The sequence below is a fragment of the Pongo pygmaeus genome, chromosome 4, assembly GCF_028885625.2.
Source record: "Pongo pygmaeus isolate AG05252 chromosome 4, NHGRI_mPonPyg2-v2.0_pri, whole genome shotgun sequence".
In the NCBI taxonomy this organism is placed as follows: Eukaryota; Metazoa; Chordata; class Mammalia; order Primates; family Hominidae; genus Pongo; species Pongo pygmaeus.
This window is the reverse complement of record NC_072377.2, coordinates 85,028,028-85,053,950: the sequence shown is the minus strand read 5'-3', so window position 1 is coordinate 85,053,950 and position 25,923 is coordinate 85,028,028. Positions and strand designations below refer to the sequence as shown.

The 25,923-nt window shown below is 41.1% G+C and overlaps 1 protein-coding gene across 4 annotated transcripts in view; it reads left to right on the top strand.

The window, feature by feature from the left end:
• ACOT12 (acyl-CoA thioesterase 12) overlaps nucleotides 1-12,523 on the top strand; it is a 71,217-nt gene extending 58,694 nt beyond the window's left edge. For all 4 annotated transcript variants that reach the window (XM_054489818.2, XM_054489819.2, XM_063665458.1 and 1 more), the window contains 4 exons: nucleotides 5,950-6,083; nucleotides 9,233-9,361; nucleotides 10,897-11,023; nucleotides 11,294-12,523. In XM_054489818.2, coding sequence (XP_054345793.1) covers nucleotides 5,950-6,083; nucleotides 9,233-9,361; nucleotides 10,897-11,023; nucleotides 11,294-11,443 — 540 coding nt within the window. In that variant the 3' untranslated portion in view covers nucleotides 11,444-12,523. The remainder of the gene's footprint in view (nucleotides 1-5,949; nucleotides 6,084-9,232; nucleotides 9,362-10,896; nucleotides 11,024-11,293) is intronic.
• The last annotated feature ends 13,400 nt before the right edge of the window (nucleotides 12,524-25,923 follow it).

Genomic DNA, 25,923 nt, shown 5'->3' with positions numbered 1-25,923 from the left:
AAACCTCTTAAGAAAGGGGCCTTGTCTCGACTTCTTTGTATCTCTCTTAGGACCTTTTACAGTGTTTTGCATGCCATCAGGTTTAAAGAGACATACATCATTTGGATCTTAATTTTATATATTTTCAGAGGTTTTTCAGAAGACCCTTGGAAGCCCATGCCCACACTAACTAGACTGTAAGCTCCCTGAGGGCCGATCTGCTCACCACTACACCCAGACCATAGGAGCGCCTGGCACTTCAGAGATGCTCACTAATGCCAGCACTTTGGCTACATTCACATTTCAGTATGCACTGATTTTCATCATCAGTGAAGCAGCAGCCTATGAAATAGGATGACCATATGTCTTGATTTTCCTGGGACAGTTCTGGCTTACACCTGTTGTCCCATCATAATTATTAACAGTGTCTTGGTGTTCCAGTTTGGATGATAAATTATATTTTTACTTTACCTTAAATTCTAAGTAAATTCAGATGCTACTTCATTGATTCTTTTCAACTCTGACTTTGACCTCTTCTGAATGTTTTGTTTTTGGTTGTTTCCTTTTATGAGTTCTTTGTCCTCACTATTAAACTCTTTAGAGGTCTTCCTTATCCCATTTGGATCCAGTTAAGTTTCTGTCTTTGCCTGGTTCAGTGATGCAGAAACACAGGTTTAACTAATGCATTTGTTTATCTTTCATAAAAGATGCTTCACTACTTTGTTTTCTTTTACTATTATAAAACCTGCTTCTGTCATCATTGCTGGCATTTGAGCATTCATGAGCAGCAGTGGAAAGAACAAATTCATGTCTGGAATGAACTGAAAGAACATATTTAGTGAAGTCGTAGAATATATTAAACTTCAGTTCTTTGGGAGGGTGTGGCCCAAAGCATAACCAAATAAATTTGCTAGTGTTGTGGGAGAGCTATCAATGATTAATTCTTCATTCTTATATAGATAGTTACTAGAGGATATTGTATAAAGAAATATTCTTGTGTTACTTCCATTGAATTTGAATTTCTCCTTTAAAGATTATACTTATGATAAAAATCTGATTTTAAAAATCTGATTAAATATGTTTTTGAGGAGTTTTCCTCCTCTTCTCTCCCACATTTTACAGCTTAAATGTTTTTAATTTCAAAATATGACTAATTTTTTCTGTCACCTTTTAGTGGAATAATTCTTACAACACAGTTGTCTGTTAAGAATCATACTTTTGGGCCAGGCGCAGTGGCTGATGCCTGTAATCCCAACACTTTGGGAGGCCGAGGCGGTGGATCAGAAGGTCAGGGGTTCAAGACCAGCCTGGCCACGATGGTGAAACACTGTCTCTACTAAAACTACAAAAATTAGATAGGGGCAGTGGCAGGCACCTGTAATCCCAGCTATTTGGGAGGCTGAGACAGGAGAATTGCTTGAACCTGGGCGGCAGAGGTTGCAGTGGGCCGAGATCGTGCTACTGCACTCAAGCCTGGGCAACAGAGTGAGACTCCATCTCAAAAAAACAAAACAAAAAACAATCATGCTTTCTGGTCAGGTGCGGTGGCTCACACCTGTAATCCCAGCACTTTGGGAGGCCAAAGTGGGTGGATCACTTAAGGTCAGGAGTTCAAGACCAGCCTGACCAACACGGTGAAACCCCATCTCTACTAAAAATAAAAAATTAGCTGGGTGTCATGGAGGGCACCTGTAATCTCAGCTGCTTGGGAGGCTTAGGCATGAGAATCCCTTGAAACTGGGAGGCGGAGGTTGCAGGGAGCTGAGATCATGCAGCTGCACTCCAGCCTGGGCAACAGAGTGAGACCCTATATCAAAAACAACAAAAAAAAGAATCATACTTTCCTCAAAGCCGGGTCTGACAGTGCCCACCTGTAGTCCTGGCTACTCGGGAATCTGAGGTAGAAGGATTGCTTGAGCCTCGGAGTTTGAGGCCAGCCTGGGCAACATAAAATGACTTCATCTCTAAAAAAAAAATCATGTTTTTTCCAGGTTTTCAATATAAATTGGATGGTAAAAATCTAAGATTGTAGTATATGTGATGAAATTGGATAGGGCTTATGGTTTTAATTCATTTCATGTTTCATGTATAATGATAGAATTAATTGTAGTAGTAATACAAGGAGCAAAATGTGTATTTTGGAAACATCACACAGGTATGTGAAACAGCTGAAGAATAATTATAAGGTCGTTTATTAACAAGTGAGAGATTATAGTGCTTAAACCATAAAAGTCAGCTCTTACAGGCAATTCCAAGAGATGACAGTTATATAGGGAGAACTTTAGAGAGGAGGCCATTCTTACCTCCTTGAAGACAGTGTCAGGAGTGGATTGCTGAGGGAGAAATAGGGCTTTCTAGGCAGTGGGTAGTTTAAGCCAAGTTCTCCTGGTGGAAATTAGCATTGAGTAGGAGACTGGCCTGACAGGAGTAACTTTTTATTTAAGGAAGACCTGGGGATGTACTGGGAAAATTATGGTGAAAGCCAGAATGACATGGACCACCTGAAAACCTTTACACAGGACAGACTCCTAGTATAGGAAACAGACCAGCGGGGAGCTATTTTCATGGTGCCGGGGGAGGGGCTGGGCCCAGAGCTCCTCCCTTCCGACCCCCACCCGCTTGGCCCCCGTGGTCATCTCCAGATACCTCCAAGGAAAATGAAGGCTCCCCTAGGCTTCTGTAAAAACCACTTTTGCCCTCTTTCCCACAGTGTAGTATCCATAACATATTTGTCAATAGATGGTACAAAAATTCTCAAATTTATAGTTGTTTCCTCTTGTACTGTTTGTTTTTTTGAGACAGTCTCACTCTGTTGCCCAGGTTGGAGTGCAGTGGCATGATCTCGGTTCACTGCAACTCCCCCGCCCGGGTTCCAGGGATTCTCGTGCCTCAGCCTCCCAAGTAGCTGGGACTACAGGCATGTGCCACTACCCCTGGATAATTTTTGTGTTTTCAGTAGAGACAGGGTTTCACCATGTTGGCCAGGTTGGTCTCAAACTCCTGACCTCAGGTGATCTGCCCACCTTGGCCTCCCAAAGTGTTGGGATTGCAAGCCCTCTTATACTATTTGTATAAGACATTAAATTCAAATTCAAAAAGAATCTTATTAGAATGAAAACAATGATATCACTAATAAAATGTTAGCAAGCTCCAGCAGATTTTGAGCCTGCTTGCTTTAAGCTTCATTTCATAGAATGAAATTCTCCAACCATCAAATGATAAAGAAAACGTTTGAGTTGGTGTATTAGTTCATCCTCACATTGCTATAAAGAACTACCTGAGACTGGGTGATTGTTAAAGAAAAGAGGTTTAATTGGCCCACAGTTCCACAGGCTGCACAGGAAGCATGGCTGGGGAGGCCTCAGGAAACTTACAACCGTGGCAGAAGGTAAAGAGGAAGCAGGCACGTCCTACATGGCTACAGCAGGAGGAAGAGAGAGGGGGAGGTGCCACACACTTTCAAACAACCAGATCTCATGAGAACTCACTCACTGTCACAACAACAGCAAGGGGGAAGTCCACTCCCACGATCCTGTCACCTCCCACCAGGTCCCTGCTCCAACACTGGGGATTACAATTCGACATGAGATTTGGTGGAAATCACAAATCCAAACCATATCAGTTGGTTACAAATAAATAAATAAATTGAATCTCTATATTCCCAAACGTGAAAGGTAATTCATTTTCTTGGAGAATTGTTCCTGGAAAATTTTTTCACTAAGCAAAAGCTGGCCTTTCTTAGCAGGGTTTAAAGAGAACCAAAACTAACTACTGCATTTCCTTGTCTGCTTTGTTTGCATCAATATCATTGATTTAGACAGCAGGGCAACAGGGACTTTCTGCTGCCCTCACCTTCTAGGGGCAAGATCAAAATTGAATTTGCTCATCCAGTACTGTACCTGACATTGGGTAAGTCGAGTGAGCTCTGTAAGGGCAGAATTCAGTGGTGGTTACAACTCAGCTTGATGTTTGGTTTGGCTCCAGGATAGGAAGAAGCAGCATGTGACTGCAACCTGGGGAGCAGCCCCACTAGAAAAGTGCTGTATTAGTTTCCTAGGGCTGCTATAACAGAGGACCACAAACTGGGTAGTGGACACAGTAGAAATCTATTGTCTCACAATACTGGAAGCTGGTAGTCTGAGACCAAGATGTCAGCAAGGTTGCTTCTTTCTGAGCCTGTGAGAGACCATCTTTTCCATGCTTGTCTCCTAGCTTCTGGTGATTTTCTGGCAGTTTTCGGCATTCCTTGGCTTGTAGAAACATCACCAGATCTCCACCCTTGTCATCACATGTGTTCTCCCTATAAGCATGTCTATGTCCAATGTCCCTTTTTAATAAGGATGCCAGTCATATTGGATTAGGGGCCCATCCTACCACAGTACAACCTCATCTTGACTAATTACATCTGCAAGAGCCCCGTTTCCATATAAGGTCAGATTCTGAGGTACAGGAGGTTGGGACTACAGCATATGAATTTGGGGGTGGAAAGGTAGAGACATAATTCAACTCTTAATAAGTGCTCAGCACAATATTGCATCCCACTCCACTTCATTCCACCAGAATGGAGCATGGCTGCCCCAAGGGCAGAATAAGACTGGCACTATGGAGTTCACCCTGGCCACCTGCCCTCAGCTCCTCTGAGATTGCAGAACCCCAGCAGGCCATCCTAGAGCCACTTGCCTACCAACCACCAATTGGATGACTGATAAATCTGATAATCTCTCTGGATATACACCAATGAACCTCCTTCAACTCCCCCTGTGCTGGGGGCAAAGTTAGGCATGCCCATGCTAAGTAGGGTGTGTCTCACCAGCCACCTGGAGCCCCATCCGTAGTTTTCTTGGTGTTTGGTAAGTGCTCACAGCCTCGATCATGTCTTCCTTTGCAGGCTGGATTTAAAGGGAGGCTTGGAACCAAGTTCAATTGGAGAGGTTAAATGGTGTAAGCAAATAATCACTTGTTTCCTTTCTGAGCAGCTTGTAGTTAATTTCTCATTTTTTCATTCTCTTATTGATGATATTTATGTTTAAATAAAGCCTTCTCCTTTACAGCCTGATTTTTTCCGTCTGCTTGATTCCTGCAGTGAAGTCCTAACCCCATATTTGTTTGTTTTCTCACAGCTTGTTGCCATGGGAATGGTTATAAGGTAGCAAATTTCAACATTAACTTCAAAGTACCCTGAAAGAGATGAAGAAAACGGGAAGGATAGAAATGTGTTCTTAGCTGAACACACATCTCTGATTATTGTCAAAAACACAGTAGAAGAAAAGCTCAGAGTAGCAAGGGATGCATTCATGCTTAAGTATATGTCAAATGGCTCCCCAAGACAAGCCTCCTCTTACCTAAGGAATAATGTGCATTAGGAAACCAGGAACTGGCCTTTCAGAAGGATGATCCAGCCACTGTGATTCAGAAATGAAAGGATGCTTCGTGCTGAGGAAATATGGCGCTCCAGGGGCCCTGCCGAGAGGCTGAGATGGTTCTAGAGGTGGTTGATTCAGTTCCTGGATCCCCTTGGCCCACTTGAAGACACGCCTGACATCCTGGGAAAGTGTCCTAAGCTATAGCCTTGACTCTGCTCTTTTGAGGGAGATGAGGTGCTGAGCTGCCTAGCAGTCTGGTGATATTTTCTTTTTTTCCTCAGTAGAGGCAGGGAAACATCACAAAGAGACAAGGAGAGAAAGGCCTAGGTTTTTACATTTTTCATGAGAAAAAAAAACTGTTGTGCAATAATTAAATAGCCCACCCTCAAGTCACATATTGTTTAGAGGACACGAGACTACAGCATCCTGGACAGAACTCTAGACATCCCAGTATTTGAAGAGAAATTGCCATGGGGCTTCAATTTCATCCAGGAAATAAGATGCCTTAGTTAGTGCAATTGGTCTATGACTACATATATATGCATATGGTTTCTAAAGTAAAAGCATCAGTTTTCTTTTGTAATTTAATTTTTTTGTTGTCTTTTAGATAAAAATATATACTCTGGAAGAGCATGATGTTTTATCTGTTTGGGTTGAAAAGCACGTGGGAAGTCCAGCACATTTGGCTTATTGTCTCTTGTCTGACTTTACAAAGCGACCTTTGTGGGACCCCCATTGTGTGTAAGAACAAATTTAAAAATTTTTCTCAATCAACCTTGAGATAATGCAAAAGGTGATCTCCATGTTGCAGTCCATCTCCATCGTCCAATGTGTGACCCATTGTTTAAAGAGTGTTTTTGAAAGTTTGACCCGGCATAACACTTCGGGAGGCTGAGGCAGGTGGATAGTTGAGTCCGGGAGTTCAAGACCAGCCTGGGCAACATGGTGAAAGCCCATCTCTATAAAATACACAAAAATTAGCTGGACATGGTGGTGCATGCCTGTAGTCCTAGCTACCTGGGAGACCCAGGTGGGAGGATTGCATGAGTCTGGGAGGTCAAGGCTACAATGAGCCAAGATCACACCACTGCACTCTAGCCTGGGCGACACAGGAGACCCTGTCAAAAATTAAAATAAAAATAAAGTTTGCTCTGGACAGAATACTGCATCAGGTGATATTGAGAGACACAAAACAAAAATTATACTCACTTATCTATATTGAGTTGACCTGCTTTACCCACATCTATTGTAATTCTACCAGTAACTTCAAGGTCATTATTATTTCCATTTAAGAGGTTCTGAGACTTGCCAAGATTGCACAGGCAATAAAGTGATGGAACCCAAATTGGAACCCAAGTCTGTCATGCTCTGAATTCTACACTCTTCTACTTTAATATGCAACCTCATTGCTCTTGAGGAAGCGATTATCCAGTTGTCCTGCCTACTCTCAATATTTCATTGGCAGTTCCTTACTTTTCTGTGAAGCAACCCTCCCTGGTGAGAAGCTAAGAGAGCAAGCTGTGTGAGCCCCGAGGTGAAAGACATGCCTTCCTGCTCCCCCTCCTCATGATGTCCCTGCTCCTATTCGCCTACATCTCTTACTCCTGCCACTCCCTGTCTCCTGCATCCCTAATCCAATCTCCTCCACTCCCCGGCCCTTTCCTGGAACACAGTACAGAGCTGTGCACCCTGCCAACTGCACTGACAGAGACCAGCTGCACTGGGACCCAGCCACCTTGGCTATAGCACCCCGCAGGGCTTCATGGCCCACCTTGTTGACACGGAAGGGTTGATGAGATGGGCTTCCTATTATGTTAAGCGTTTCCTAATCTTGACAAGATAGAGGCTCATCTTTAAATTTTCTAAGACTCACTGTGGTAGAGATTTAGAAATACCATGTAATAGGTGATTTAATACCACTAAAGTGAAACATCTCTGAGGTCATGTGTTACATTTGCACAGATGCTAGAGTTGAAATGGGAGGAGTTCCCTTATCCTCCTCATAGGGCCTGCGACAGGGGTGTGGCTTGTTTCTTCAGGGCTGCTCAAACCCTTAGAGGGATCATGCAGATGCTTAAGTCCTGGGGAGTGTTTTTGAGCTCTGACCCCACGGCAGCATCTAGGGTTGAGTGTTTATGGCTCCTGAAGCCCCAGTGGGGGTGTGTTACGATGCGCTCTTTCAGTTTTGCTGTCTGCAGGCAGCCTGTGTTAATCAGCTCGATTAGACCCTCTGCCTTATTGCAAGAACAGAGGGCTTTCTGTATCCTGGATTCTTGCCTTAGTGTACTGGAAAAAACGGCTCACATGTGGCCTTGGAGGATGGGTGCAAGGTTTTATTGAGTGGTGGAAGTTGCTTTTAGCAAGATGGATGGGGAGCCAAAAGGAGGATGGAGTGGGAAGGTGGTCTTCTTCTGGAGTCAGGCTGCCCAGCCACCAGACTCTCCTCTGACCACCCCTGACCGAATTCCATGTCTTTCCACCATCTGCCAGTGTCTGCTGGTGTCTGGCGGTGTGCTCCTCTGTTCCTCTCAACATCCAGCCCACTAGGGTCTCGGGTTTTTTATGAGTGCAGGATGTGGTGTGTGGTGGGCCAAAAGGTAACTTTTGGGGTGTGAAAACAGAAATGCCTGTCCTCATTTAGGTCCGTGGGCACAGGCCTGAGGGTGGAGCCCTCACCAGGGACCCTGCCCTTCCCTACCCAACACTTCCCAGCCCACCTCCCGTATCAGAATGATACGTCATGGTTAATGCTATCATAATAAATCATTCTGAGAGAAGAGGAACACTTCTCAGTTTTCTTGCATCAATTTAGTAGATACTCTACCAGTACAAGCTTTTAGGAATAACAATGCCTAAACTTTGGTGTTATGCTTTAAAAATGTTTCTCCCACTATTCTCTATGTCACTTGACATTCCAGCCAAATTGCAGTTGAACAAATGGGGGAATGAATGAATGAATTCTAATCCAACTAACTTTTCTTGTACATGTACTATGATTCAGGTACTATGCCAGGTGTTTTCACTGAATCCTTGCAATAAACCCACGTATCATTATCTAAATTTTATAGATGAAAAAATCAAATGACTTGCCTAACGCAACTTATGTAGCGAGTAAGTGGCAATCTGTGAGTCAAAAGAAAGTTGTGTGACTCCAAAGCTAGTGCGGTTTCCAATATACCACATTTCTTTATCTATATAAACAATCCTTCTTGGACTGACTATATGATTTACCAGTCCTCACAATGTTTTTACTTGATCCTGGAGAAAAATAATTTTGTGTAAAACAGCTCAATGCCTTTCACTGAAGTATTGAGAATTACGAACTTGAAGTCAGATGGCCACCATCCTCTATCACTTGCAGAATTATTCCTTCTGATCAAAGAGCTCTTGCGTTTTTTGTTTGTTGTGGCTTTTTTTTTTTTTTTTGAGATAAGATCTCACTGTGTCACCTAAGCTGAACTGCAGTGGCACAATCATGGATCACTGCAGCCTCAACCTCTCAGGCTCAAGTGATATTCCCACCTCAACCTCTCGAGTAGCTGGGACTACAGGCATGCACCACCACACCCAAATAATTTTTTAAAAAATTTTTTGTAAAGATAGGGTTTTGCAAGATTTTGCCCAGGCTAGTCCTGAACTCCTGGCCTCAAGTGATCCTCCCACCTCAAACTCCCAAGGTGTTAGGATTACAGGCATGGGCCACTGTGCCTAGCCTCAAAGAGCTCTTCTAAAGGCAGACTTGAGCAATAATGCTGGCTTTTAGGGGCATGATTAGGTGAGCTGAAGGGGCAAATATGGATACAAATAATGAGATTATGTAAGCAAATAAAGGAAGTGAATGTCTTAGCAGGCAGAAAGTATACCTGCTTTTCACTGTTCTATATACACAGGTCCTGTGAAGTCATAGACTGGGTGAGTGAAGATGATCAGCTGTATCACATCACCTGTCCTATACTGAATGATGACAAACCCAAAGACTTTGTAGTACTGGTATCACGAAGAAAACCTCTCAAAGATGGGTGAGTATATGCAGTCCAAGTGTTCTATTAATATTTCATAGTATGGGATAGAAATTAAAAGTTGATGTGAAAATAATGAAGTCTGTGTAGATATTTCTGCTCTTGAATTATGTTTATTTGAATTATACCTAGATGAATCTTTAGCTATTATTTTAAAAATTAACAGTCATCTATTAAGTGCCAGCTGTTTGCAAAGTACAATGCAAGAATCCTAAAGTAGTTCCTTTTCCTATGTAGATGTAAAACTGGTATTCAGTAAACCTTTGAAACATACCATGATTAGTAAAAATGTAGTGGAAGCCAAATAAGATATCAGGAATTGGTTTAGAATTCACCAAGGCTTGACTATGCTAGACATCCACCATGGCTGGTTGTCTGCTGGGGCTGTCGATCAGAGTATCCAGACATGGTTTTTCCATGTACATTGAACTTCTCAGAGCATGGCAGCTAGCTTCTAAGAGAAAGTGTCCCAAATAATCCCACACACATATGAGTATTAACAGATGTTCAGTGTTGTATCATTTATTATGTCAAAAGATATTAGAAACAAATGGAAAATCCATCTTATAAATTATGGTAGAGCCATACTACAAAGTATTGTACCATCATTAAAAAGGATGAAGGAGCTATAGTGGGACTGATAGAGAAACACCTTCAAAGATTTATTGCTAAATGAAAAATCAAATTGTAGTCGATATTTGTAAAATGATATTTATGTAAAAAAATTGGTGTGCATTTGCTTATATAAATGTCATTCTTGTACATTTATTTTGAAAAGTCTAGAGGGCTATACAGTAAAATGTTAAGAGTGGTCACTTCTAGGGTAGAGAATAGCATGGGTGTGCAATTGGACTGGAGGAAGATTTTTATTTTGTAGCCTACAGGGTTCTCTATTGTTGAGAATTTTTCTTTTAACAGCAATGGATATTGTTTTTATTATTATTATTTTAGATGGTGTGTTGCCCAGGCTGGAGTGCAATGGCACAGTCTCAGCTCACTGCAACTTCTGCCTTCCGAGTTCAAACGATTCTCCTGCCTCAGCCTCCCAAGTAGCTGGGATTACAGGCATGCACCACCATGCTCAGCTAATTTTATATTTTTAGTAGAGACGGAGTTTCTCCATGTTGGTCAGGCTGCTCTTGAACTCCTGACCTCGGGTGATCTGCCTGCCTTAGCCTCCCAAAGTGTTGGGATTACAGGCGTGAGCCACTGCACCTGGCCTGTTTTTTAATTTAAAAAGGAAAGGAGGCTGAAATTACAACCCTGTCGGGCACAATAAAACTTCAGTTTGGTGGTTGACTCCAGTTTCATGGAGCTACACAAAGCATTGTATATGCAATTCTAAGGCAGAAAACAATATTTTCTACTTGAATGTAGCCTATAGAGTGTTTTCTGATGAGACCACTCTTCTAGAAGATCTGGGCCTTCATAGTTTCACTTCTACCTGTATAAATAAATTGGGTTAACTATAGGGATTTATTTTCTAACAACTATTCTTTATTTCTCACAAGAGCTTAGAAAATGTTTTCTTTCAGTAACACTTACACAGTGGCAGTGAAGTCGGTCATTTTGCCATCGGTCCCCCCATCTCCACAGTACATCAGAAGTGAAATCATATGTGCCGGATTTCTCATCCATGCTATTGACAGCAATTCATGCATCGTAAGTTTGATGAAACATCTGCAGGTTAATTGGCTCTGCCAGATAGAGAAAAATCTCTTAATTTACCCAGATGTCCTAATTAATTGTAATCTTGTAATTTGTGTCCACACTATGGGAATCCTAAGGTCATCCTTTCGGATCATCTATTCCAGAAGGTCCCCCAGAAGATTAGGGTCTTAGCCTCCCCTACACCAGCAAGACTCAGATCCTTTCTTGAAAAAGCTCCAAGTCAATAAGAAATTAAAATATTGTATTTTCTTTTTGAAACAGGTATCTTACTTTAACCATATGTCTGCTAGCATCCTTCCTTACTTTGCTGGAAATCTTGGTGGCTGGTCAAAATCCATTGAAGAAACAGCAGCCTCTTGTATACAGTTCTTAGAGAATCCTCCTGATGATGGGTTTATAAGCACATTTTAAATGGTCAGCTTCCAATGACCGGTAATTTAATTTCCCACTTTTAATTCCAAGCACCCTTAGCCCTGACATCTGTCAAGCTTTTGGGCCACAAAATAATTTAATATAAGCCTAAGCAAAATGCAGTGAAGAAGTTAAAAAACAAAATGCATCTTAAGTCAAATACCAGTGATTTGGATTAGCATTAAAAGAGCTTTAGAATTCCGTTCTAAGTCGTCTGTGGCTCTGCCTCTTCCAGGGGCACAGATAGTGGAAAATTGCCTGTATGCAATACTGTGTGTTCTATAAAATGGCATGAATTTAGTTTAAATTATCATAAACATTTTTAGGTTACAGAGGTGAAACGTGTTCTGTGTGAAATTCAAAAAAAAAATTATAAAATCTAAAATGATGATTTGCTAAGTTGACTCGTTGATTAATGTATGGCATTCTTCCTTGTGCAGCAGGTGTCTATATGTCAGGAGCATTTGACAAGATGTATTACATAGTCTAGAGATTTAAATTAGGGAGACATTAAAGCATAATGGAATCCGATCAATTTTAGTAATAAGAACAACTTTACTTGTGTCATTTAACATATATTCCAGGTGGCTGACCAATTTAGTGTCTATTGCTCCAATAGACACACAAGGTACCTGCAAAGTGTAATATTACAGAGAAAGAAAATATTGACTGAGATCTCTTTCATAACCATTACATTAGCACTTTATTCTGTAGACTTCAACATTCATTATTCTCCTCTGTGATTTGTCTTAACTCATGAGACAAGCCAGAACATGGCAAGCTAGCCTCCTCTCAAGGACACATTTTAAAAGTTGAAGGAGTCTCCACTATTGGTGGGAGCACTTAACAGATTAGATGCATCCTGCTGTTAGTTTGCTAAAGTTCTACCTCTGCTCCCCCTACCCACCCTCACCCATCTATTCACACAAGGTAAGCCTGGTTATAATTATTTTCATTTTTCTTGTGCCAGCAAGTTTTCATTTACATGAACTTTGGACTGTTCTGTAATTTTATACATTAACATTTATATATGTAAGAAGAGTGGATATGTGGATCAAAATAATTATATATTATATTCCAGAAGTAGAGATGGTTTTGAGAATATTTTTACGTTTTGAAAAAGTCAACAAAATTAGTAATGAAGGGGTTACATTAAACTAAAATTTCAGACCTCACCTACAATTGAGACACTTCCAAATGCTGTCTGCCTAGCCTAGGTCTTTGAGTTTACATTTTTTGAAATGTTTTCCTGAATAGTAACGGAAACCTTGTGAAGTTAAAGGAGTAGAGTGATGATAGCTGGATCACTCTGAGACGTAAAGATGTTGCCCACTCTAATTTACAACAGAGGCATAGTCTATTCCTGCATTCCCCAATATGTGTCATTAAATAGCACTAGCCACGTGTGCTATTTAATTAAAATTAAATAAATTTCAAAAATCAATTCTCCCACCATACTAGCCCCATTTCAAGTATTATTAGTCACCTGTGGTTAGTGGCTATCAAATTGGACTATACAGATATAGAATATTTCCATGATCACAGAAGATTCTTTAGATAGTGCTGTTCTATTCAGTTTGTCCCAGTCTTATAATAATGCAGACAGGTCCTGTTTTCCCATTTTCACCTATCTTAGTGCCAAACAATCCCTTCTACCCCTTTTTTATATATTTCACTTTTATGTTTCTGAACAAAAACATAGGACTCATCCACCTGGCGCTTTCTTGGATCATTTGGCATATCCTGAATTGAAGAGCTCATTTTCAGGACTACTGGACTTTAGAAATGCTAAATGAGCATGGCAAGAAGATAAGATAGCAATGCATTTAGACTCTCCTTAGGGCATTTCCAAAAGTTTGAAATCTATTGTCTGAAACAATGCCAAAATTAACTAAGGCGTTCCAGTTGTAAAAGTTAACAATAGCTCTTAAGTTTGCATTTTCTTTTTTATTAGGAATATGCTCACTCTTTCGTTCATTCAGACATTTATTGAGAACTTTGTGCTAGACACATCTTAGGCACTGCGGGTTCAGCAAGAAACAGAAGCATACTCTGTTCACATCGTAAATAAAATTAATGTAGAATATTAGAAGATATAAGGAAAAATTAAGAAGGGTAAAGATGAAGAGTGCTGGGGAAGGGTTGGGGGTGGTGGTTGATATTTTAAGTAGGGTGGTCAGTGTAGCCTTCCTTGAGGGACATTTGAGCAAAAGCCTGCAGGCAGAGAGGGAGTGAGCTGAGGATCTCTGGATGCAGCATGCTTCCTACCGAAGGACTAGCCAAGGCAAAGTCCCTAAGCAGGGAGTGTTTCTGGCACATTCTAGGAAAGCAAAGAACCTGGTGAGACTTCAACAGAGTGAGAGAAAATTAAAGACAGCTGAATTAAAGACCATCTTCCCCTACTCTCTTTGATGTCCAGGCTTTAAGCAAAAGCATTTGCTCTAAGGGTAAGCAGCTAAGTTAGTTCATCAGCAGTCAGCTCCCTGGAGACTAAGGACAGAAGAAACCTAGAAAAATTAGTCACACTGATTTTTTTCCTTTGGAGTGTCAAAGTATCCTTAAGGGACACTCAAAATTGCATGCTGTTTTTTGATGGTAAGGGTTTTCAAGTGCTTCTAACAGGACTGAAAGCTTTTTGATTAAGAAAGGAAGCTCAGCTGGCCGCGGTGGCTCACGCCTGTAATCCCAGCACTTTGGGAGGCCAAGGCGGGTGGATCACCTGAGGTCAGGAGTTCAAGACCAGCCTGACCGACATGGTGAAACCCCATCTCTACTAAAAATACAAAAATTAGCTGGGTGCGGTGGTGCGCACCTGTAATCCCAGCTACTCAGGAGGCTGAGGCAGGAGAATTGCTTGAATCTGGGAGGTGAAGGTTGCAGTTTGCAAAGATCGTGCCACTGCACTCCAGCCTGGGCAACAGAGCAAGACTCTGTCTCAACAAAAAAAAAGGAAGCTCATTCCTATTAATTCTTCCTGGTTTCAATGCAATCTAGTTACTAATCTGCATTCAGTTACTCTATTATGTTTGTTTTAGAAAAAAATCTAGTGAAAGAAATGTGAAAATGAATCAGAATATAGTTTACCCTGTACTCAAACATCTTTAGGAAATGATCAATTTTAATAAATAATGGAAAGAAACCAGTGTATATATATGTGTATGTGTGTGCGTGTGTGTATATACGTGTATATACGTATATATATACGTATATATGTGTATATACGTATATATATACACACACACGCACACACATACACATATATATAATATATATATATACACACACACACCCATACACATATATATAATCACATGGCTTTGTTTATATTTCTTATTACACATTTCAGAAATAAGCTTGGACATTTTTACTGGTCTAGTTATAAGGAAAGCCTTGAAAATATATGTTGATACTATCATATTTGGGATTAAGTTAAAAAAGAAAATATATGTTGAAAAATACATATAAAGGAATAAGTCTTGTGGTTTAGAGTAAATTATTAAAATAAGAACTATTAAGTTTGCTTATAATTTATTCCCCTTTCCAAAGTATTAAAACTATGGAGACAGGCAGCTCACCATGAGCCCTGGGTGGTCTTGCACATTCTTGCTGAGTGTGCCAGGCTACAGGACTAATCTGTCTCCCAATTCTGAGCAATTTCTGTAGCTAGTCCCATAGACAACTAAGTAGGTCAAGGTAACCACAGCATGATTCAGTGTAACTGCTCACTCTCTGGGCAGAGGAGGCCTTGCTTGTTTGCTGCCTGCTAGGGCTTGCTACTTGCTCAAAAAGTTATGGGCCTTTGGTTCCTCAGCTGTGACACAAGCCCAATATGGCTGCAGCATTCACTAGGCCCATCTTGTCACCTCTGTGGGACTTGGAGGGAAAGGAAAGCAACACAAATATGCTGATACTTATGCTGCTTGCTGTGTCATGAGTAATACAGTCCTTCATCTCTGAACCAAAAGTCTCGTGTCTTTTGTCAACATCCACAAAACAATAAGAGGCTAACTTAATATTAAGACTCTCGGCCAGGCGTGGTGGCTCACGCATGTAATCCCAGCACTTTGGGAGGGCGAGGTGGGCAGATCACCTGAGGTGGGGAGCTTGAGACCAGCCTGACCAACATGGAGAAACCCCATCTGTACTAAAAATACAAAATTAGCCTGACGTGGTGGCATGCGCCTGTAATCCCAGCTACTCAGGAGGCTGAGGCAGGAGAATGCTTGAACCCAGGAGGCGGAGGTTGCAGTGAGCCGAGATCACGCCAATGCGCTCCAGCCTGGCAACAGGGCGAGACTCCGTCTCAGAAAAAAAAAAAAAAAAGAATCTCAGGGCTGGGTGTGCGGTGGCTCATGCCTGTAATCCCAGCACTTTTGAAGGCTGAGGCGCGAGGATCACTTGAGCCCAGTTCGAGACCAGCCTGGGCAACATAGCAAGACTCCATCTCCATGAAAAATGAAAAAATCAACCAGGCATGGTGGTGCATGCCTGTAGTCCCAGCCACTTGGGAGGCTGAAGTGGGAGGATTGCTTGAGCCCTGGAGTCATGGCTGCAGTGAGCCATGATCATGCCACTACACTCCAGCCTGGGAGACAGAGTGAGACACTATGAGACACTGTCTCTAAAAAGAGAAAGGAAGACTCTCAAACCCTTCACAATTATTGACAGTAAACCATCTCCAGATTCAAAAGTCAGAGAAATCTGATATTAAAAATGCCTTTCTCATTTTACACCTGCAAGGATGAAATACCCTACAAAAATTATATACCTGATACCACCTTTCACATAGAATTTAGTGATATTTTGGGGATACTGAAAATAGATTAGAAAAAAAGTATTTTTATCATTGGACACAACACATTCCTGCTTTACATGCCCCCCCTGTTTCCTTGTCTGTCTTAGATTCCGTGGTCCATCATTATAATCACTCCCTGGAAAACACTGCACCTCTGTCCTTTCATTCAGCTTCTCTGACAAAATCCCCAACTATGGCTAAATTAAACTATTCATAATACTTCATTCCTGCACACAGCAGGTGAAAATTGTGTACTGGTCTCACTTTAAGTTCATGACCACAAATTTTAAAAGGGTGCTTAGGAGGCTGGTAATTCTACTCCATTTCCCTGATGTTTGCTATTTCACACTGAGTCCTCTTCCCTCAAGCTTCTCATGTCTCTTACCCTGACTCAGGTCATGAACTTCAAAAAATATTCATTGAGAAAATATAAACCATCAGGCAGGAGTCTTCTCCTATTCCCATCCATGCGCCTTTCACCTCTTTGCTTTTTCTCCTGTTATAATGGATGAAATATCTCTACCCCTAGCAGAGAAAACAATTTCTCTCACCTTCTCCAGGACTCCCCTCCATCAGTTCTCTTTTTTCTCTGCTTCAGGAGTTTCTTTACCTCCATTGGATTAATTTTCATAACCACAGGTATCTCTTAAAATAAAACGATACTTTTTGTGGATGCATTTCCTAAAGCCCACCCCATGTCTATTCCAGTGGTCTATAGAGGTGGTCTTCACACCTTTATTTTATTTACCTAACTATACTCCCACCTCCACTAGTCCACAATACTTCTATTATCAGGATCAACTATGTCTTTTCTATTGCCAAATCTAATGGCCCTGTTCTTGACTTATTTAGTCTCTGAGCAGCCTTCAGTGAAGTTGACTCCTTGCTTCTTTTTGCAACATTTTCTCTTCTTGACTCCCATGATGTCACACTCTTAGAATCCCTCCTACATCACTAATTCCACTTTTAAAGCCTTTTCTTGTGGTTCTTCCTGTTCCATCAGACCTCTCAATATTAGGTTACCCTAGGGCTCTGGCCTTGGCCTCTTCTCCTCTATGTCTGTTCCTCAGTGAGTCTAACCAGTATCTGGGTTTTAAAAGCCATGTATTTACCAGGAATTCCCACATCTATGTCTCTAGGCTTAATTTCTCGTGAACTTCATGCTTCTGTATTTAAGTACTTATTTGATATTTCCATTAGGACAATAGTCATCTCAAAGTCAGTATTTCCAAAACAGACCACCCAATTCTGCCACCTTTCCCCCCACAAATTCCCTTTCCTTCAGCAAATTCTATTGGCTTTTTGTCAAAAATATAACAAGAACCTTACTACTTCTTATCAACTTTACCACTAAAGCCCTAATCCAAAACACTATCTTCTCTCATCTGGATTATAACCTATCTTCCCTGCTTGGCACAGTGGCTCACGCCTGTAATCTCAGCACTTCGAGAGGCTGAGGCAGGCAGATTACCTGAGGTCAAGAGTTTGAGACCAGCCTGGCCAACATGGTGAAACCCCGTCTCTATTAAAAAACAAAAATTAGCTGTGCGTGGTGGCACATGCCTGTAATCCCAGCTGCTTGGGAGGCTGAGGCAGAAGAATTGCCTAAGCCCAGGAGACAGAGGTTGCAGTGAGCCAAGATCGTGCCAATGCACTCCAGCCTGGCCAACAGAGTGATACTCTGTCTCAAAAAAAAAAAAAAAAAAAAAAAAAAAAAAAATATATATATATATATATATATATATATATAAAAAACCTATCTTCCTATTTCTCTTTTTTGCTCCTCTCTTCATTCTACTTTCAACCCAGTACTTGATCATGTCACATTTCTCCTCAAAACCCATTAACAATTTTGCATATCACAGGGTAAGAGCCACAGTCTCATAATGGTCTATAAGGGTCTGTGTGGTACATTAGATGACTATTCAGAACTATTCATTCTGTCACCTTTCATTCATGAATGGAGTATACTTTCCTACTCCTTGTCTCTGGGCTTGACCATGTGACACATCAATGGAATGTTAGCAGACATCATGCAATCAAAGGCTGGAAAAGTATTTTTGCAATGGACTTTCCTTCTTGCATCTCTGCCACTGTCATGAGAAAAACATGCCAAGGTTAGTCTGATGGTCCCAGGAAAGGGAAGAGAGACACGTGGAACAGACCTGCTTCATCTGAGTCTAGCTTAGATCAGCCAAACCCAAACTGAACTGCAGATGGATGTGGACAAGCCCAATTAGGTTTTGCAGGGCTGTCTAGGTATGCCCAGCCTAGATCTCTGACCCACGGGCATGAGCTAAATAAATGGTTATTCTTGTATGCTTCTGAGATTCTGTGATTGTTACTTAGCAGAAACTGACGGATAGAGCCTACAGGATCTGAGCCTTGTTAACTATATGATCTTTTACTAGTTGTTCCTTCATTCTTTTCCAGCCATATTGGTCTCTTTGCTGTTTTGCTTTTTTGGTGTTTTGTTTTGTTTTGTTTTTCTTTTTGCTGTACCAGGCATGCTCCTTCCTCAGTATAATTGTATTTATCTATTCTCTCACCTCAGGATACCCAAGGTGATATGCTTTGGCTGTGTCCCCACCCACATTTCACCTTGAATTGTAATCCCTATAATCCCCACGTGTCAAGGGCAGGACCAGGTGGAGGAGGTAATTGAATCATGGGACGGATTCTCCCGTGCTGTTCTCATGAAAATGAGTGAGTCTCACGAGATCTGATGGTTTTATAAGCGTCTGGCATTTCCCTTGCTGGCACTCACTCCATCCTGCTGCCCTGTGAAGAAGGTGCCTGCTTCTCCTTTGCCTTCCACCATGATTTTAAGTTTCCTGAGGCCTTCTCAACTATGCAGAACTGTGAGTAATTAAACCTCTTTCCTTTATAAATTACTGTCTCGGGTATTTCTTCGTAGCAGTACTGTTGAGAACAGACTAATACACCAAGGCTTACTCCCTCACCTCCTTCTGGTCTATCCTCAAATCCTATCTTATAAAAGAGGCCTTTCCTAAGCCCCTTATTTAAAATCAACCCCCACCCCCGCCAACTTCCCTTTTTCTTTTAAATTCTTATTATCTAACATATATGTGGGGTTTTTTTGGTTTTTTTTTTTTTTTTTCGAGACACAGTTTCCCTCTTGTTGCCTAGGCTGTAGTGCAATGGCGCCATCTCGGCTCACTGCAACTTCTGCCTTCCGGAATAATATTAAATAATATTAAAGACATTATACACCATTTCCTGGCTTTCATTGTTACAGTGACAGAGAATATTGTTCTTCTTTGTAGGTAATGTATTTTCTCTCTGAATGCTTTAAAATAATCTCCTTATTTTATGGTTCTGCAATACACTATAATGCCTAATTGTATATTTCTTCTTGTTCAACCTTCTTGGGATATACTGAGTTTCCTGAAAGGAAAAAGAAAAGCCTCAATGATTCTGAGAAATTCTTGGCCATTTAAAAAAATATTGCCTCTTTCCCATTCTATTATAAATTTGTGAGGCCTTCTCATTCTGTCCTCAATGTCTGTTAACCCCCTTTCACATATATCGATCTCAGCATTGCTCTGTGGTATATTTGAATTTCTTTAGATTCATCTTCCAGTTCAGTGTTCTGTTCACCTTATCTTTTTTTTTGAGACAGAGTCTTGCTTTGTTGCCCAGGCTGGAGTGCAGTGACACAATCTCCACTCACCGCAACCTTTGCCTCCCAGGTTCAAGCAATTCTTGTGCCTCAGCCTCCCGGGTAGCTGGGACTACAGGCATGGACCACCATGCCCAGATAATTTTTTGTATTTTAGTAGCGACGGTGTTTCACCATGTTGCCCAGGCTGGTCTTGAACTCCTGAGCTCTGGCAATCCACCCACCTCAGCCCCAGCAAAGTGCTAGGACTACAGGCGTGAGCCGCTGCACCAGGCCCACTTTATCATTTTTTGACCTAAAATTAAAGTTTCAATTTCAATTATATATTTCAATTCTAGAAGTTTCTATTGACTACTTTTTAAGTCTGGTAGTTTTTTGTTTGTTTGTTTGTTTGTTTTTTAAAACAATCTCTTATTCCTTGCCCAAGTTTTCCATTTTTAAAATTTCTTTAAATATATGAATGGCTATGGTCTGAATGTTATATCCTCCCCAAATTCATATGTTGAAATCCTAACCCCCAAGGTGATACTATTAAAATAGAGCATTTGAGAGGTGATTTGGTCATGAGGGCTGAGTCCTCTGGTGCCCTTACAAAAGAGGCCCAAAGGAGTTTGTTTGTCCCTTCTACCATATGAGGACACGGCAAGAAGGCACTATCTGGTTTTTTTCTTTTCTCTTCTTTTGAGACAAGGTCTTGCTCTATCTCTGTCATCCAGACTGGAGTACAGTGGTGTGATCTTAGCTTACTGCAGCCTTGACCTCCTAGGCTCAAGCAATCCTTTCCCCCCAGCTTCCCAAGTAGCTGGGACTACAGGCGCAAGCCACCACGTTCTGCTAAATTTTGTATTTTTTGTAGAGATGGGGTTTTGCCATGTTGCCCAGGCCAGTCTTGAGCTGCTGGATTCAAGTGATCCATCCACCTGGGCCTCCCAGAGTGCTAGGGTTACAGACGTGAGCCACCTTGCCAGGCCAAGAAGGCACTATCTATTGAACCAGAGAGCTGCCCTTCACAGACACTGAGTCGGTTTGCACCTTGATCTTGGACTTTTTAGTCTCCAGAACTGTAAGAAATAAAAATTTCTGTTGTTTATAAGCCATCTGGTTTAGTTTATAGTATTTGGTTATAGTGGCCCAAACAAAAACAAAACACAAATCATACTTGTTTATATTTTGTCTAGTAATTCCCAAACCTGAAATGTTTGCAGGATTGATTTTACTACTGGTTGCTGCTGCTGGCTCTTATTCATAATATCATATTTTCTTGTGTGTTTTTGTGATTTTATCATGAAGTCTGGTCCCTTGAATTTTGTGTGAATTCTTTGAGGCCTAGGTTGTAGTCGAGGGCTGCCAGAATGGATTGTGATGATTCTGCCAGTTGCCGGCAGATTTTTTAATGACGATCTCAAGTTGAGGCCAATTTGACCATACAAGCAGTATGAATTAAGACTGAAAACTCAGGTGATAGTGGACAATTTTTCTCCCCTGCCACCCAATGCCAAAGTGGAGACAGGCAACAAGTTTTCTTCCCGTCTTCTTTAGGGCAAGCTTATGTCTCATTCACTCTTACGCTGAGGGTATAGCTCTTTGGTCTCTGCTTTATGCAAAGGTCTTCAACCATACCACCCATAGTAAGTAGGCCCTTGACTTTATTTTCTTTCCCCAGGCAGCTCAAAGTTTTTAGGGTTCAGCAGATACCCTCAGCTTCAGCACCGGCTTATCTTCTGAAGCTCCTGCATTCACTTAATATTTGGCCTCTGTAGGTTCTGTGCTTTCTTGTAAACTCAGTTATGCTTTTAAGGAGATTGAAAAATAAATTTATTCCACATTTTGGGGGTGTATTTTTGGTGGTAAGACAAATTGGAGGTTCACCCTCCTGCCAGAAACAAAATTTATGTCCATTTCTCTCTATCTTCACATTCACTGCCCTAGTCTAAGACACTATCATTTCTTACTGCAAGAGCTTCCCAATTTCTCTCTCTGTGTTTACTCTTGTACTCCTACAATTTATTCTCCATATAGCAGCCAGAATGATATTTTTTAAAAAGGTTTGTCACAGCATGTCACTTCCTAGCTTAAAACTTCCCAATGAGGAGAGTAGGCAAATATTTAGAGAAAGAAAGTAGGTTCATGGGTGCTTAGGGTAGGGTGGGTGGGGTGTCTGTGAGCACTGGGGGATAGGAAGGATGAATGACTGCTAATGGGTATGGGTTTCTTTTTTTTTTTTTTTTTTTTTGATACAGTTTTGCTCTTTTTGCCCAGGCTAGAGTACAATGGTGCTATCTCAGCTCACTGCAACCTCCACCTCCCAAGTTCAAGCGATTCTCCTGTCTCGGCCTCCCGAGTAGCTGGGATTACAGGCATGCACCACCACACCCAGCTAATTTTGTATTTTTAGTAGAGACGGGGTTTCTCCATGTTGGTCAGGCTGGTCTCAAATTCCCGACCTCAGATAATCCGTCCACCTTGGCCTCCCAAAGTGCTGGGATTACAGGCGTGAGCCACTGCGCCCAGCTTGGTATGGGTTTCTTTTGAAAGTGATGAAGATGCTCTAAAATTGATTGTGGTTATGGTTGCATAGCTCTGTGAATATACTAAAACCATTGAATTATACACTTTAAATAGTCAATTATATGATATGTGAATTATATCACAATACAGTTGTTATTTGAGAAACCACAACAGCTTTCCAACAGGGAGAAGGACTTCCAGAATAGTCAACTAGGAACCTGTTTCATAATGGTAACAAAAACTTTAGCAAAAATTATCCAAATAAGCTTTTTCAGAACTCTGGAAGTGAATCAAAGGCTTGCAACAATACAAGGAGTGTTTATTCAAGAAAAGCAGCTGAATCTCTGTAAGAACGTGAGTTTTGTAGCATTTCAACTTGCCCTATTCCCATTCTCTTCTCCAGCAGGTCCTAAGTAGTTTTGAAAATCAGCAATCTCACAATTACAGTTGCTGTGAAAAATAGCAGCTTAATAGCCACTGGGGAGGTGGGGGTGGGGAATTGGAGCTCTCCCCCAAAAAACATCCCCAGAAAACTATCACTGTTTCTCCTGCTTGGCAGTTCTCTGGAAAAGCCTCTTTCTAAAGCTTGTCTTTGATTTAGCACTTATTTAGTGCAAACAGCCCCATCTCCTGAGTGTTATGGAAAACAATCAGCAGCAATTGTTTAACATCATAGCTGCCTGATGCAGTGCTACTAGTTGAGGCAAACAAGAAGCTAGGTAAAAACTTAAAAGGAAAATAAGGAGAATCATGACCCCTATGTTCATGGATCAGGAAACTTAATATTGTTAAGATGGCCATATTCCCCAAATTCATCTACAGACTCAACACAATCCCTATCAAAATTGAAGCTGGCTTTTTTGCGGAAATTGATGAACTAATACTCATTGTGAGATTCATATGGAAATATAAGGGAAAATAGAGAAGAGAAAATAAACAAGAGAAAATAAACTTGAAAAGTTCGAGAACTTACACTTTCTGATTTCAAAACTTAGTACAAATCTATAGTAATCAAAAGTGTGGTACTGGCATAAAGATATACATAAGGATCATTGGAATAGAACTGAGAGTCCAAAAATATACTGTTATATTTGTTGTCAATGATTTCAAAAAGGAAACCAAAACAACTTAATGGAGAAAGAATACTCTAAAATTTTCAACAAACAGTGCTGGGAAAACTGGATATCCACATGCAAAACATGATGTTGGATTTCCTACCTCCAGTCGTATACACAAAAGTAATTAAAATTGAATTATGGGCTAGGCACAGTGGCTCACACCTGTAATCCCAGCACTTTGGGAGGCCGAGGCAGGCCGATCACCTGAGGTCAGGAGTTCAAGACTAGCCTGGCCAACATGGTGAAAACCTGTCTCTACTAAAAATACAAAAATTAGCCAGGCATGGTGCAGCATGTCTGTAGTCCCAGCTGCTTGGGAGGCTGAGGTGGGAGAATGGCTTGAACCTGGGAGGTGGAGGTTGCAGTGAGCCAACATTGTGCCACTGCACTCCAGCCTGGGCTACAGACTCTGTCTCCAAAAAAAAAAAAAAAAAAAAAAATTGTGAACCTAAGTATAAGAACTAAAAATATAAAACTCAGAAGAAAACCAGAACTTGGTGATATGGTTTGGCTCTATGTCCCCACCTCTCATGTCAAATTGTGATTCCCAGTGTTGAAGGAGGGGCCTGATGGGAAGTGATTGAATCATGAGGGCAGACTTCCCCTTGCTGTTCTCCTGACAGTTCTTATAAAATCTGGTTGTTCGAAAGTGTGTAGCACCTTCCCCTTCACTCTGTCTCTCCTGCTCCACCATGTAAAGATTGTGCCTGCTTCCCATTCACCTTCTGCCATGATTGTAAGTTTTCTGAGGCCTCTCAGCCATGCTTCCTGTATAGCCTGTGGAACTGAGTCAATTAAACCTTTTTTTTTTTTTTTTTTTTTTTTTTTTTTTTTTTTTTTTGAGATGGAGTCTTGCTTTCTTGCCTAGGCTGGTGTGCAGTGGCACGATCTCGGCTCACTGCAGCCTCCACTTCCCGGGTTCCAGTGATTCTCCTGCCTCAGCCTCCTGAGTAGCTGGGATTACATGTGCCCACCACTGTGCCTGGCTAATTTTTGTATTTTTAGTAGAGTTGGGGTTTTGCCATGTTGGCCAGGCTGGTCTTGAACCCCTGACCTCAGATGATCTGCCCACCTCAGCCTCCCAAAATGCTGGGATTACAGGTGTGAGCCACTGTGCCTGGCCTAAACCTCTTTTCTTTATAAATTACCCAGCCTTGGGTAGTTCTTTATAGCAGTGTGGGAATGAACTAATACTCTTGGGTTAGGCAGTGGTTTCCTAGATGTGACATCAAAGATAACACAAAAACACAAGAATAAAAAGAAAAATCAGATAAGATGAACGCCATCAAAATTTAAAATTTTTGTGCCTCAAAGGCACCATTGAGAAAGTGAAAAGACAAACCACAGAATGAGAGAAAACATTTGCAAATCATAAACCTGATAAGGAATTTGTATACAGAATAAACAAAGCCGTTTCAACTCTGCAATAAATAACAACCCAATTTAAAAATACAGGAAAAGAATTTGAATGGACATTTCTGCAGAGATCATATAACAAATGGCCAATAAGCACATGAAAAGGTGTTCTACATCATTAGTCATTAGGGGATGAAAATCAAAACTACAATGAGATTCCACTTTACACCCACTGGGATGACGAAAATAAAAAGGAGAAACAAAATCAAGTGTTGCCAAGGACGTGGAGAATTGAAACTCTTATACATTGCTGATTGGATTATCGAATGGTATAGTCACTTAGAAAAATATTCTAGATATATACTCCTAGGTATATATCCAAGAGAAGTGAAAACATGTCCTCACAAGATTATACACAGATGTTCACAGTAGCCTTGTTAATAATAACCAAAAAGTGGCAAACACCCAAATGCCCATCAACTGATGAATAAAATGTGGTATATCTATACAATGGATTATTACGGATGAATCTTGAAAACATCATGTTAACTGAAGGAAGCCATTCACAAAAAACCACATATTGTATGATTCCATTTACATAAAGTGTCCAGAACAGGCAACTCTATAGAGACAGAAAGTAAATTAGTAGATGCCAGTAGCTTGGGGAAGGAAGAGATAGGGAGCAACTGCTTAAGGGTATTGGGTGTCGATGGGGTGATAACATGTCCTGGAATTAATGGCAATGGTTGTACAACTCTGACTAGATTAAAAGCCAGTTAGTTGTACACTTTAAAAGTGTGAATTTTATCGTATGTGAATTATATCTCAATAAAGCTGTTAGGGGAATAAAACCAAAACTTTTCCATGGCTTCCTAAATTTTCCAGTGTGATATTGCCCCCACCACCTCTCTGACTTCGTCAAATGATAAATACATATTATGGGCCTACTATGTGCTAAGCACTGTTTTAGGCATTTGGGGTATATCAGTGAACAGACAAGAATCCACCTCCCATGGAGATTATATTCTAGCAGAGAGATGGGACAAAAACGACACATATA